We start from the raw sequence: 16,043 nt of genomic DNA on the forward strand, positions 1-16,043 counted from the left end.
ATTGACCTGTCAAATAAGATGTTTGTTTCTTGCGAAAATTAAAAATGCATAATTCTATATAAATTTTATATTAAATTCCTTTGTTATTAAACAGCTATCGTCGAATCGATATAACTTGATTACTTAAACGGTTTACAACTGTGTATATAGTGTATATTTAATGAAGTATATATATATATATATATATATTCTAATTAGAAGCGCGAAAAATGGATGGTGTGAACATAAGAAAAGAGAATAAATGTAAAAGATACACGTGTGGTCCTGGTTAGAGAAAGTATTATGCGAGATAGGACGAAGGATCGCGGTAAGTTTTAATAACCGGAGGGTAGAGAGAGTTAGTGGACGATAAGTTAAAATCTAAAATTCATTAAATTGAACCGCGCAAGGTGTGTCGCGCAAATTTGTAAGATACGATATGCCGTGTGGCCTATAAAGAAGGCGCGGTTCGCGGTAAGTTGCGTGACCCCGTCCGCGACAAGTGGCGGTATTAACTTTTTAATTGCTTTGTTGCACCCATGGCGGGTACGATTATGAATTTTTTATCTATCCTCGAGTTCTGGTTCTATCCAGCGCGACGCTTGCAAGGCGACCGATATTGTGGATTATCCGAAAGTGTCGTAAACACAAAGTTGTCGCGTTCTTAAATCAATTCCGGATCTTGCAATCATGCACAATAGCTGTGTATGTGGAGGAGGAGAAGTGAGGAGGAAATGCTTTCTCGATGGGTTACACAATATTAGTAGATATTATATACATATATATTCCTTCGGTATATTTATTTGAGAGATGTACGAGATAAAATCAATACGAGGTATACGACTTAAAGCGTCGATAGAAAGTTTCGTGGAATTTGAATCAGGATTGACGAAGTTTTGAAATTAATTCGTATCAAGCTTTGAGTCGACTCGTCGAACGCGACGCGATTCCTTCACGGGGTGTTGCTGAACTTATGTAATAACCTTCCGCTCGCGAAGTCCTCACCACGATGTGCCTGATAAATATTAAATTCAAGCCGTTTCTCGACCGGAATAACGATTTCCACGTAACATTTTATTCTCGCGATAAATTCGCGATGACGGCCGGTAACGTGTATATAATTATCGGAAGAAATAAACTATTATATTTTTTTTATTTTGTTCATGTAAGCATAATATTCTAACACACGTTTCCTCTGTCTGTTTCAGTTGATCTCATACAAATGCTGGAATTTAATTTAACTGTGTCATTGCCAGCAGCTTCCTTATTGACAGTAATTTTGGCGTTAGTGGGTAAGTTATACATATGTTTCTATTTTGAAAAAATTTATTTGAATTATTTTATTAATTTTTTATTTTTGCGAGGAATATTTTTCTTTTGCTTTCAAGAAAAATTAGTTTTTGTATAAAAATTTAAATGCATATTATATGTAGAGTTTTTTTAAATGGCAATATATTATTTGTAAAATACGATTTTTTTAATTATCAAATTCAAATATTTATATGATTAAAGTTTTTCGAATGTTGAATAACATTTGCATATCTACTGTGTTTTACATTCAAGTACAAACGTTTCGTGGATTTTTGCGCGCGTTTTTTTTTACGTCGCAATTTTTCGGAGACGAGATTCCATAAAAAAAAACCATCCGTTTCAGCTGTAATGAACAATCGGCGACGAATTCTCGAACGAAGTATGTTGAAGTTTGGCCTCGCGACGAGCTCGTACGGCGTGAAATATTAAATACCTTTTTACTAAATCAGGGCCGCGCGTGCCCTCGTTCTCTCGTCGGTAGGACGTTAGCTCCGTTACAAAGCTGATTGGCCGGGACGGTTAACCCAGGATTCTGCATAAATTTCTGATGAAGGCGCAACAGTTGGGTAACCCGCTTCGGAGCCCATTTAGCAGCGGCATTGGCGTCGGGCGTCCATGCCGTCGCCCATTTCCATTTCGCCTCGAATATCTCCTCTTCACGTGTCCACCGACACCAACGATCCAATTGACCTGCATAAAATACGACGTGCGCTAATCGGCTCTTCGTCCGCCTTTGGAAACATTGATAAAACTGGATTTACAATCTTCGTTTCCCCTTTTCACTCCTCGCTTTTGTACGAGTTATTCCCCTGTATACCTTTCTCAGTCGTTAACGAATTTTAATATTCAATCCGTTCCTATAATCCGTGAATGCTCTCGCGTTTAAAGTTTCTTTTTGTGATAATGCGATTGCAAATCATTAGAGAGAGAGAGAGAGAGAGAGAGAGAGAGAATATCGGTTTAATAATTTTAAGCTAGAATTTTAGTCCGGCTTATTTTCGACGTATTGAAAAACGCCTATATTTTAAGCATAAATATTTATAATTTATGTAAAAAAATCTCAACACGCCATGCGTTCTCACGGCATAATGCGATATTTTCATCTTATTTATCAATGATGTAGTAACGTTAGTTTTGGATAAATAGAGATTAAGATAGCAACTATATTTATCAGATTTCGATAAAAATTGTCAATTTATATGTAGTCTGATATGGGGAATCCATTCATTTATATACCACCAGTTGCGCGGTCAACAGGCAGCCGAGCGAAATGGCAACAGAAGTGGTAAATTTCCGGATCCGCACTCCCTTTCCACCCTGTTGCAGAGATTGCCGAGGATCGTATGTACAAAAATCGAAATATATATATACACACACACGCACACACACACACACACACGTATGTATGTATGTATATATGTATGTACATACATCGAGTCAAGGAAGTCCGTAGTTGGAGGAAGTAAGAGGAGGAAAGGGAGCCTTAGGGAAGTTGTTATCTGGAGTAATAGGTTCCGGTTCCTGTATCGCTTCCTGCTCTCCATCCGTCATCCCGCGGTTCTTTCAGCCTCCCAAACCTTTCACTCCTTCGCCGCATGTTGCCTTTGGAAAGGGGGAGCGGGAAGGAGTCAAAGAGGATATATCGTTACTTCTTTCCTTTTTCTTATTCCAGTATTTCTGTATCTTTCTCTTTGCTTTCCTCGACTTGTGCGATAATAAGCATATATAGGAAGCTTGAGATGAAATTATGACTTTGGGAATGCTTCAAAAAATTTTAAAGTTTTCTTTTGAAAAAAACAAAATTTTTTCTCTATCGAGATAAAGCGAGATTTTATTATACATATATGTATACATATGTATCTTAAAAAAATCTTTTATATTTTTTAAATCTATAAATAATTCGCATATCGATATTAACATACATTAGTGTTTATATAACATGTTATATCTCTTTGTATTTTGTGTTTTCTCAACGCTATCTGCTATTCGGTTTGGCATATTCTTTTTCAATATTCGGTTCCCGTGTACGTCGTCGATGGGCAGTATTTTGTCTGGCGGTTGCCCGCGGCATCATCAGCGTGAATTCACGTCAAATCGTCCACGCGTCGTTCGGCATTTGGCATTAGGTGGAAGACGTGGAAGGTGATTTTGCATAATGGAACGTCAAAGAACGAAAGCACCGGCGCCTGTGTGCATCAGTGACGCATGATCGACCGCCTAACACGCTGTAAACACATTTTCAGAGACGGTCAGAACACGTTGCACCCGTTGCCATTCCGTTTATCTGCTTACAACGTCGGCGGAGCTCTGCTCGTATACATATTAGCATATTTTATACAGGCGCGTGAACGCGAACATCTCGACGCTTGTGGATTAAAGCGGATAGTCTTTAATCGTTGGACTGGAATGGCGATAAAAACGCAAAAAATTTCAATTGCAAATCTAAAGTACGTATAGACTGAAATAATCGTGACATAATTAAAAAAATTCATGCGCATTATTTTTAACGGAATGTTTTCACACAACTAAGTGCGTATCGTTAGTAAAGTCGCGAATTTTTCTAATACCAGCAACAGATGATATAATTCTTGTTTTGTGACACTAATGTCGAGGTGTCGACGTATGTTTATGGACTTGGCTTAAATTACGCGATCGCTAGACAAGATTAAACCATAGTTTATATCTCTCTGCCTCTCTCCGGCTCTAAAGCCGTTTCTGGTACAATGCAGCATCAGCAGGGCGAAGATCCTAGTATAGTGGCGGATAATTTGATCGGGATCTGCTACTCTACGATACCTACGTCGCTCTGCTCCTCGACGTACGATGCTTAATACGAGTCCTGATTGGTCCTTGACTAAATCTTCCGTACTTTGATGAGCATGATTTCACTTCTAATTATTTCACGTCAACAGTCACTTCGCGAAAGGAGATCTGCCAGTTTATACAACGAATTTATACGACGCGAATATGTTTCCGATGGGAATTCCGACTCGTACAACTTATAACTGAGATCCTTATTAGTAACGACTCTATTAAATAATATATATATATATTTTTGGATATAAAATATTTATTAAAAAAATAAAAGATTTTTTTTGGATATCTCTTAAAACAATGGTCTCTTCTCTCTCTCTCTCTCTCTCTCTCTCTCTCTCTCTCTATTCGCGGATGATATTTGCGGATTTAAGTAAAATTTAAGTAAAATTGATTTATGCATATCGAATATCGTAATAATACTCGCGCACTTCGGATCTCGGTTGACGAAAAAATTCCATAAGGATCCAGGACTTGTATTAATTTTGCGTTCGATCAAAGCCAAATAGGCGTTCAATCTCGCGTCCGATCAAACATGTTCGCAGTGGTCGGTCAGCGGGAAATATTATGTCGATTAGAGGGATGGGGATGGGGATTCTGCCGGGCTGCGCGGAATATTGGCACCGGCCGGGCTCTACACTCGATGCCGATGACACGTGAGCGATGGCCGTACACAGTTGACCATTGATTAACCACATTATTAGCTCTTCGGAAAGCGTGCGACGCACATTCCGGTATTATTTCGTATTATCGCGTCGTGTATGAAAATTTTGCGCAATATATACAGATTCGTACGGGGGCGTGAAGTCTCGTCTTCTTTTCAGAAGCTGTGTAAAATTAAAATATTTTCCTCACATACCAAAGCTCCCTCGCTTTCCATCCGAAAATGATAGCCGATCTGTTTTGTTTTTATAATTAAAAAAGTCAACGGCCTTTATTTGCCGCGATTTAATTCCTTATCATTTATTATTGTTATCGTGTGTTACATCAACAAAAACAAATTTGCAAATTATCTTTGTTTATAAGGACGTTGTTTATAAGGCTTACGCTTAGTCGAGCGACGACAAGTGTCGGCGAACCATGGGCGGCATAACCCGACAACAATAACGTGTTACTCAATTATGCGAAAGCTCGCGTCGACCGTGCACGTTGTCATGTTTCGTGAGTTCGCAGTCAGAGTCGGCAATTGGAAAACTGCGCCGTTTCGTCGATACGAACCACGCTGGTATTTTGCACAATTGTTTATTAGTAACATCCGGTTCACGTGAACATTCCATGGCTTTCATTTTAACCATCTAAGCTCGATTCGCGGCCCTGAATCGCAAATTGCGCTTTCGTCAAAGAGCGAAGATTTTTTTATCATTGATTAAATAATACACGACTTATCTAATTAATGCTTGTGAAATAATCGTGACTACGATCCGATCTCTATATTCTGATAAAAGTGCTGATAACGTAAATCGGATCATGTAATTGCACCCGCAGTTTCAACGTTTATACGAGAGATCATTGGAATTTGAACGTCTCTTTATAAAAATTGAGAAGACCGGGAAAAGGGGAATGAGATCAGGAGTTAGACGGTGAATTCTACGTATGCTCGGCCAGGATATCGCTTTAGAGGCTTATCTACACGGTGAAATAATACTCGACTAGTATGCATTTAAATGAGTGCATTATCTTTCGCATTATCCGATGTTAACGATCCTTTCGACGGATACGATTTATGAGCCGCCGGCCACCGGTTGTTGACAAAATCGTACTACTAAATTTCAAGTGTGCATTACTTTAATTTTTAACTGGTGAAACGTTGACACACAATATGAGATGTCTCTTGAAACTTTTGTTTTCTTTTTCGATTTTTTTCTGATTTTTTTTTTTTTTTTATATAAAGTTTATTACATTATTTCTAAGATATTTAAGAAAAACGTAGGAGGAAAAAGAAATTAATTAGTTCTCTATTTCTTTATATTGATAAAAATCAAAGTTCAAGTTTTTGGTTTATCAAGGATTAATAACAATTTTGTCTATACTCTTTTGTTTTGTACAAATCGATGAGGAATCAATTTCAAAAATTTGTCAAAGAATCTATAGGCGAGAGTAAAGAGGCGCGATAATTTGCGAGCAGCTTGTACATTTGTATAAGAATCCCAATGCGAACGCAACATTACGTTACAATAGCGGTATAAGTGATTTTTCTTTTCTTCGCGAGACAATCGGCCCGCCCTCGCTCTCTTAAGAAGTAATTTCTCACGTTGTCGTGTCGCCCCCTTTTTCCTCTTCTTCCGCGGGCGCTGTCAGACCATGTCTCTTGGTCAATTTGTATTTTTGTATCCCGGCCGTGTACATCCGCGAGGATACGAAGGACGTGGGCCCGGCTCATTAGCATTCCCGCGGCGTTGTTTTCTTTCACGTGTTCTGTCGCGTTGTGTGTCCGATCGAGAAACTAATTATCTAATGTCGCGCCCTTAGTCTCGGGATCATCCATCCTTGCTGGTTACGCGAGCCTGCGGGCACCTTCATCTAGCAATGCCACGATTCCCCCCGCGCGCCTAATATACGCGCTCTCTTACGAGAGCACTTTTCGAAAAACCGACTCGGAGTCAATACTCCGGGCTCGACCACGTGCGCGAGCGTAAACAGAGGGTAGCAATCGTGAACGAGAATGCTTTTCTTTGCTTTTCGCAATCTTCGTATGTCATATTTACTCTGTCTCGCGTGAGTCTCGTTGGCTCGAAGCTTAAAGCAATTCATTACTCGACTATTATTTTGGATTGATTTTTATAATTGTTATTTTATTCTATGTATATATATATATTTTTTTTTTTTAATCTGACTGCACTCGTTTATTCTTAAGAAGGTCCGCATGTCCGTTAATTATTTTCGCAACATATAGCGAGATTAATTATTTTCCAAATTTATATTCCAAAATGTATATTGACGAAAGACATAAATCGTATCCCGATTCCTCGATTCCGAAGAAAGCCTTCAGCATTGTCATTAATCAAGTCTTGGCCGACGTACCTCAACTTGGTCGTTTTCGCACTTTCGTGATCCGGCCGGGGCACACCCTACAATACTTTTGTCATTTCCGCACGGTTTCCCTTGGGTGCTCGTATCGTTACAATCCATTAGGAAACACGCTAGAGAATATATCGTATACATATGTATTTCACATGTATTTACATCGCGCGTTCCTGTTTTATAATTCGCAGTAATATTTCACTCGTTAAGTAAGATTGAACGTTTAACGTTCGCGGAATGATAAGATGAATCGATGCGACGTATCGTTTTTACATCATTAATGGCTATACACCTGCGTGTTAAATTCATGCAAAACGATTCTCGCGAGTACGCTGCTTGCAGTTTTAATTGCGTAGAAACTATCCGATATTAATAGTATCGAACATTGATATATCGATAGCATCTGATAGCCATTATCGAGCCATTATCTTTTTTTTTTTTTTTAATTCGCAAATTATTGTATTAATATAATTTTAAATATATATTTTGTATATTTATATGTAATATGACATATTGATTACAAGATTATGAGAACTATGAGATCATAATTCCAGTATAGAAAAGTCGAATATTATAGTCTTCTTACTCACAATGTTAATATTTTAATATAGTTTGATGACGAACACAGTTGAAAACTGGTTAAATATGTTGCGATTTATATACGTATACATTTGATGATTTCGCGACGCGACAGATAGACTGAAACAGATTTTCTATTAAATAAGCGTGTGTATTATCATTGATATACTTCCATTTTTTCCGCTTACCATATATTTTCTACCAATCAACGGCATATATATATATATATAATGGACAAAGACAAAATATATATGTTAAAAATATATGTGTGCTATATTTTAAATTATACTTCTCACGCGCACGCGTTTTACCATCGTAATTTGTAAATGTCCGATTCCAAATACCGGAAACATAAAACATCTCGCATTTTTAATATGAAATATTAAGAGGAAAAGCTTTCCTTTAGATTTACTCACCGGATATTTTTGTGTTTTTTTCTTTCAGGAATGGAGGCGCTCATGTCCGAATTTTTCAATGACACGACCACCGCGTTTTACATAATCTTGATAGTGTGGCTTGCCGATCAATACGATGCCATCTGTTGCCATACAGCTCTGACAAAGAGACACTGGTTAAGGTACGTGGCTACGATAAGTTTTTCTAAAATTTTGATAATATCGAATATCATTTACATTCGTTTTTTAGCGCCATTATCACGAGCGCGATAGAAATTTACTTAATAAAAAAAAAAAAAAGAATTGGAGTGTTCTTTAAAGAAAGTGTTTTCGGAAGACACACAGAATGATATCCGGACAGCATTTAATTAAAAAGAATTAAGTTGTATTAAAGTAAAAAGAAAGTGTTGCGTTGTCAGATGTGGCAGTGAGCAATCTTTATCACTTTAATCCGATTGCCTTGGCTATGTCCGAAACGTCTGTTTCCGATAAATCCCTTTTGAGAGAAAATAGTCTTTTCGAAATATATCGAGAAAATCGAATTCACTTTATAATCGCATGGAGGCAATTTTTACATGAAAATGACACATGTAGCATTTTACATGCTTGTGTAAATATTTTAAGCTACCGAATGTTTTTTAAAGGCATTTAACAGATTCACTAGTCAAAGTCATTTAAAGTCGGTTTTTTTTTAGAAAATGTCAAAAAAGTCATTTTTTGCAATTTTGTCTATCATATATTGATTCAAAATAAAATTTGCTTTTAAAATAAATTTCATCTAAAATGAACTGTAAAATATAATTTTGTTAATATTTCAGTTTTACAAAGTTTGTGGAAAGTACTTTTTTTTTTTTAACCGTTTATAATTTGGAAATTATGAATATCCGGAAATTATTGATGGACATTTTTAGTAAAGAAAAATTATTTTCAAATTGATCAGAGAATCTGCTATTAAAAAGACATCCGGTAATTTTGAAACACTGTATATAACGCGGCGTCTAATATTTATACGACGCACATACGTTTAAAGTCCAGCTGCACATTTTAATCGTAATCTGATTGATGATCTTCCTAGTTCTTGTTTGATATGTAAATATATCCGGTAAATATATACAGTTTAATCGGCGGGACATTTGTTATTAATGATCCGTTAAATATACATACGCGCATATAGGTTGTATTTCTAATCATTAACGTATCTTCGTGGCACAATTAACGTTGGGCTTGATCAATCGGATTTGAATCGTCCTTCCTATACGGAGTTGCCCGTTGATCTGTGGTTATAAACACACAACGATCCATGCACATTCCGCAAACATCGAACGGCAATTCGCTGATTCAACAATCCAGTTGATCCTACACAGAGACGTCAAAGCGAGGTCGAGCTGAGAACTTCGCAATAGAGATCAGGCTTTACGTTCGGTGTAGCTTAGATCGCCGGGAAGGCGCTGTACCGCGAGGCAATTTCCCTGAACGAACGAAGGGTAAGACCGAGACATTAGAGACATTAGGTGACGATTAAACAAAGCTGTCGCCAGCGACGAACTTACTCCGATCCTAGAGTCCTGGATTCCCCCCACTCGGATGTTCCGAGCAACGATACGGATTTCATTATTATCCGTTTCCTCACGGGGCCATTCCAAGCCTTTAATAGATCTTTCCAAAGATTTGAGATACAAGAAATCTTTTACATCTTTTCGCTCTTTTCAATAATATACAGTCAATATTTTATTTTTGAAGAATTTTGATTTTTTTTTTTTTTAACAAGGCAAGATCTTATCTGGCTCTCTCTCTCTCTCGATCTCTTTCCAAACATTTGGAAAATTTCTTGCTAATGCTTCGTATAATTCTATTAAGATAAGAGAGATTTACGCTCGATGTATTTGCGATTTGTATCGGGCTTGGTGAAAATCGGCGGAACCTGGGTTTGTAATCGGACTGGGGATTGGAAACGGATCATTAGGACTGGCATTAGCAACAATTAAATAGATCTGACGCTGGTAATGGTATTCGCGTCTCCGAGCAACAGCCCAAGTAATGCTGCGCCCCGCCTCGCGCATCGCACAGTCTTCTAATACGGGATTTACACTGAGGTGTAATTAGGATCAATTCTAATCGGCGTGAGCGAAGCAGTGCCTCGGGTAGGAGTAATCGAGATCGTTATCGAGGGCGACGCGTGTCTGCAAGACGAATCAAATTGTCCTCCCGTGAAACGCGCCGCGTCACTCGTGTAACGAAACGATCATTACGCTTCGGTGCGCGTTACATCAAAATTTCCGAAAGGTAAAAGATAACTTTTGTTATTAGCAACGGATAATAATTTGAACCTTATCTGTCGCTATAGAATATATCGATAACTTTATTATCGGTGTAGTCGAAGTAGTCAGATTCAAAGTATCCGCATCTTAATTTGCATAAAAGTTTTTCAAAATTTTCCCAGAGAGATATAGGATAGAGTCTGATTAGAATATCTGATGTAAGTTTGCTCCAAGATAGTATCTCATATTAATTTCATTATAAATTCATCAATTTTCATAATTTTTATGAATAATTTAAGAATCAAATTTTGCAGAATAAAACATTAATATTTTTCGAACATATGTGAAGAAATTTATCGAATACCGTTTCTTTTGACGGATGGCGATATTTAATGTCGTCAGATTATATATCTCATGACAACTTGTCCTCCGCAATCGACTTGATCTCATTTTCTGCATGTTTCAAACATTCGCATAACTGCGTAACTTTTCGTATGTAGGACGTATTACGTTAAACGCGGTTCACGGATTAGATGCGTGTTACGCTAGATGTACATTAGGGCGATCTACTGTCGACAGCACTGTTTTCACGGGTCATCCGCTTTTAATTAGAAATCCGACTTCCGTTTACACACGGTTTATCCGATAGTCCGTATTTAACTTGCGTTACGATTCCGATGTCATTCGTAAACCTGCCGCGCAAATGATGACAAAGAGGCAAAGAAGAGTGTGTCAGCGAGCGTGTAAATTCGCATAGCAAACGCAAAATTTTGAATTTAATTTGCGCCGACAATTTATTGAAGATTGTTGAATTTTTAACGCGCGCGTATCATATATGATATAATTTTATAATTAATATAATTACAATATATGGATATATGGACATTATTTTAGAATACAATTTCTTCTCGATTTTCTTCGTGAGTGACTTTGCGAGAAAGCCCAGTCGAAATAATCCAAGTTCAAAGCTTTTCCGTGTATGCCATTAAAGATGATATCGTCTTGATTTTATTCATCGAGTGCCTCTCGTAATGCTGTTTCTTATCGATTTCTGTAAAAGCCTCATTTTGGTACATAGTATGTCTTTATTGCATTCTTTTTCATTGTCAGTGCACGACAATTATATATGATAATTATCAAATTGTTTCTTTTCTTTTTTTTTCGAGTATCAGTATTGTAGTTTTGTATATATATGTATGCAGATACATATACGATATACATATATCACAAAGGCTTTGCAAGTTTGGCCTGTTTTTCTCGCGATACGCTATTCTTGTGGGCTACAATAAAACTCCCGAAGAAGTGAGAATAGCGTATGAAGTGAGAAAAAAGATGCGCGATGTGACAGGAGATATTGCTAGAGGCGAATAGTGTTCAGAAAGTTCAATGATCGTGGCCGATTGATATTTCTACGATATAGGGAACACTGGGACATTGCCACATATTTCTTATTCGACTACAGAAAATGACCTTACGGACTCACATCACAATTCAATCACAGTTTGAAATATCCCCAATTTATTTTCCCCAAGCATGTTGATTAATAGTATGTATTATATGCAGACTTTTATAGAAATCCATCGTAAATTACTAAAATCTTTTATTTTCGCAACTTTCGCGGTTTTTAATTATTATTTGCGTTAATATATTATACAAACACAGTGCTATTTGTTCACTGTATCAACAAAATAATTGCACGATTAAATGTATTTTTTTTTCTTATTTTCTTTTCGATCGTGAGATTCGTGATAAAAAATAGCAGATTGTAAACTTTTACAAATAATTTTTTTGAAAAATCTTAGAACATAAACGCAATCGAGCAATTGGTACAATCGACGTTAAAACCTCAATCCCGCGGTAAGAGTTTCATCTATTTGTTCGACGAAGACTCGCTATTTTACGCGTGTTGTAACCGTGCGATGCTGTGCGTGTGCTACACGTTTCGTCCTCGAAAACAATTAGAAAAGTGCTTTGTTGAGGAGAGCCTCGCCGAGTTTGCCGGATAATCTCGAATCCGTCGTTGTTTTTTTTTTTTTTCCCCCAAGTTAGCCGTATATAGTATATAACATCTATATACTTTTGCTTTCATAAAGATTGCACGCCGCGAATGAACGGTGAGATAACGATTGTTGCTAATCGCGGATTGAAAAAGAAAGGTGAACAGGTTATTCGCGATGAAAACTAATCAGACATGAAGCACAGAACGATGTTATTTTCAAGCTCAATTTTTGTCACTGGTAAATAGATGATAATGGAACGCAAAGTAGGATTCATTGAAATATAATTTTCTTTGAATGCGCATGGCGATGCAGCTGAGAATTTATAAGCGACCACTGTGACGTCTAGAGGTGGTCTTAGGTGCGCTCGGGGTAGTTGAAAAGAATGTATTTTTAATTTAACTCAAGTTGAGCTTCTCGCCATAGGTCCGCATCTTTCTCTCTCTCTCTCTCTCTCTCTCTCTCTCTCTCTCTCTCTTTCTCTCTCTTTTTTGTTTTTTTTTTTTTTTCCTATATTATCTCTTGACAAAGCAAGCTTCTCTCGGCTTGTTCCTTCTTCTCGCTTGTTTTCTTTTTCGCAGAGAGAGGGAGATGATTGTTTTCATTGTGCTCGTGATTAACAAAATACGATAGTATTTTTATCAAATTGCAGAATTCTGTATATAGAATATTCTATTCTATACCGTGATTTTTTAATAAATATATACAATCGTAAATAGCAGCTCGAGTGTGCAAATTAATTTCAAATATATTGGCTAAGGCACGGATATGAAAAGTCGGACGATCCTTCATGAGGGATTGAAGTGAATGGATCGTCGAGTATGATGGATGCCGCGAGATGTTATACCTCTTCTTGCCTTCTTAATCATCAGACTAATATTTTCGGAAATTTCTTTCTGTATATAAGTCGATTAAGATGTGTCTACGAAGAAATTTATATAAATGAAAACGGGTGGAAAGGAAAAAAATTCAAAATTTTTCCATGCAATATCTAACAAGCTTAAATTTAAGGTTTATACCTCTTTGTGCGATAGTTGTTATCGATTAGGAAAGTTAGCTCAGCACCGAACGTATTCGGTGTAATATCTTTCTTCTCCAGCTACGCGATCGGGTTTTCGCGCTGTTTCTCCGCGATTATTTCACCTTCTTGATGGAATTGGGATGTGTACACTTTACCAGGATGGTGACAGTGCAATCGGAGAAATAGAGGAAAGGAAGAAACGTTTCGCGCGATACGTGCAAGTATGGGGATCGTCAAGAGAGACGTGCACTTCATTTTAGATCCGTAACGTGCATTCTTCCTCTCCTTCTATATAATTTCTAGATAGCACATATTCGATTCCATTTGAAATCGGAAACTATCTTTCGCATTTCGTCTCCTTGACACGTCTAAAAATTCACCTTATATATTTAAAGAGGAAAAGATATTCATTCATTCGATTAACGCGGCAATTAACGAGCAATTATCTAGATATAACAATAATGGGCATAATGGGATATCAATCACGGAATAACGAATACGCGAAGACGGTGAATTTTTTTTTGTTATCAGTATATATAGGAGATTGAGCGGAATGAAAAGACATTTTCGACACGCGCGTTCAGCTCGCGTGGAAAGCGAGACGAAAAGGGGGAAGGGGAAAATGACGGGAGACGGCGCGCATAAATTTCTATACCCTTACTCCCGGCTTCCGGAAGAGAGATGGGGCTTGCGTTTTCGCGAGCGCGAGCGCGGGCGTCGGCGACGAAGCGGCGCGGCGCGGAGCGGAGCGTCGAGTGCTTACAATCAGCTGGGCTTGTCCGCAAATAACACCGGTGGATGATTATGATTGAATAAGGTCCGTAATTGAGGCTATTGAGCAATTATATAAATAACACACGATCCCCCTTTCCCTCTTTCTCCTCCCCGCCCCCTTTCATCTCCTTCCTCCCTCCCCCCTCCTCCCCCTTCACATTCCCGGTTACACATGCACGCTCGCGCCCGCGCACGCGGATATGTAGGCACTCATAAACACATAGCACGAGTGCGGCAGGGCTGCGTGGGGTGTTATTTCAGCGTTATGGGTGAAGGGTGGATTGGTCGGGTGGCTCCGCCGTCGACCGGGAGCCCCGACGAGTTGGGTGGAAAATTACAGTGCAAACATAACGTGTATACCTATATACCATGTGGCGCGCGCGCGCAAGAGAGTGAGAGCGAGAGAGAGAGAGAGAGAGAGAGAGAAGGGCCACGGTACATCGCGTCGATGTATTCCGCGTTAGGCGGGGCCGATGATCTCAAATTGCCCACGCCTGGAAAATCCTAGTCATATCGCGAAATTATATTGTACATAGAAATGGTGAATCGATTCAAAAACAGTGTACTCCAGTAAGCGCTTGTCGCGTTAAATTGCACGTCGTTGCGCGTCATTTCGTCGCTCCTCGTCCACATCTTCGATCTACCTTTGATGGCGATGAATGGGTTCGTTTGATGAGCGAATGCCCTACTTTCGGAAGGCTTACGTAGAGACTTTGGGGATACGATTATATTTTCCTCATGGTATCAGATGATTAGTTAATTAAATTGGTATTGTTATTATAACTAATAATTATTATAACATGACTATCGTGTAATATAAATTTTTATAAAAATTGACTAGATCATATATTTTCTATTTATTTTGTAAAATTTTTTTGTTTTATTGAAAATACTCTGAAGAAAAGTTAATACTGAATCTCTCCGTGTTTTATTTTAGGTAGTATCTAAAGTAAGAATATAAAGTATAATTCTTTAAATAACGATATAATGTCATTACATTTACGACAATTGTACGATGATCTTTGAATATTTTGAAGAAAATAAAACGAGAATGCGGACATGGAAAAATATTTTCCTACAGCGCCTACACAATCGGTCTCTGTCTCAGATTTGTTCCACTTTTAATCGCGCGAGCGATCTTTTAAGCCGCTCCTCTATTTTACGAGTACACCCCGGGTTGCGTGGCGACCGGATTTCAATAGCGAATGAAACCTTAAGACACATTTTTTTTGCTCGGCCGCGCGAGAACGTCCGCCCGAGAAACTATAATTAGTTTCTCCGTTCTCTGCCGATATTTACTTTCCGAAGGTGGACACACCGCGTGGGAGGTGAGAAAGGAAGAGAGGTGAGGAAAAAAAGGAAGACTAGCGCGAAGCTGGAGCCCGATATCCTGGGAGAGTTGGCGTTTTAATCAGGGTGTCTCGTTCGTCTCGAATATCTCGCACAGAGAAAGAGAGAGAGAGAGAGAGAGAGAGAGAGAAAAGGAGGTGTGGGGTGGGCGAAAGGGTGGCAAAAAGGGGGGAGGGGGCGGGCGTCAGACAGGCGCCAGGCGAACGGTACAGGCGGTCGACTCCCTGACGGCTGCTTGATGGAACCGGAGAGCTGACTTCATTTTCCGCGGACCGTCTTTTCTCGTCTTCTCGTTCCCTTCACTGTTACGCGATCGCTCGCTACTTTTGTCCTCGCGACAGGGTGCCGAAACACGGTACGCTACGGGGGTTTCCCTTGCCGCCTACAGTCTCGTATATGGACCTATTCTTACGTTTCATACGCGCGGAAAAGATCTGTCTATCGCTCGATAAACCTGAAAAACAAGAATACGCGAGATGAGACGGGTCGCAATCCTGATCGTCATCAAATTCTTCTGACTGATTTACAGAATCATCGAGCTGCT

At 38.6% G+C, this 16,043-nt stretch overlaps 1 protein-coding gene across 2 annotated transcripts in view; it reads left to right on the forward strand.

The window, feature by feature from the left end:
* Positions 1 to 16,043, forward strand: part of LOC126856090 (membralin) — a 53,440-nt gene that overhangs the window by 14,133 nt on the left and 23,264 nt on the right. For both annotated transcript variants that reach the window (XM_050604285.1, XM_050604284.1), the window contains exons 9-10: positions 1,188 to 1,271; positions 8,149 to 8,281. In XM_050604285.1, the coding sequence (XP_050460242.1) occupies positions 1,188 to 1,271; positions 8,149 to 8,281 (217 nt within the window). The remainder of the gene's footprint in view (positions 1 to 1,187; positions 1,272 to 8,148; positions 8,282 to 16,043) is intronic.

Source organism: Cataglyphis hispanica, chromosome 17, assembly GCF_021464435.1.
Source record: "Cataglyphis hispanica isolate Lineage 1 chromosome 17, ULB_Chis1_1.0, whole genome shotgun sequence".
Classification (NCBI taxonomy): domain Eukaryota; kingdom Metazoa; phylum Arthropoda; class Insecta; order Hymenoptera; family Formicidae; genus Cataglyphis; species Cataglyphis hispanica.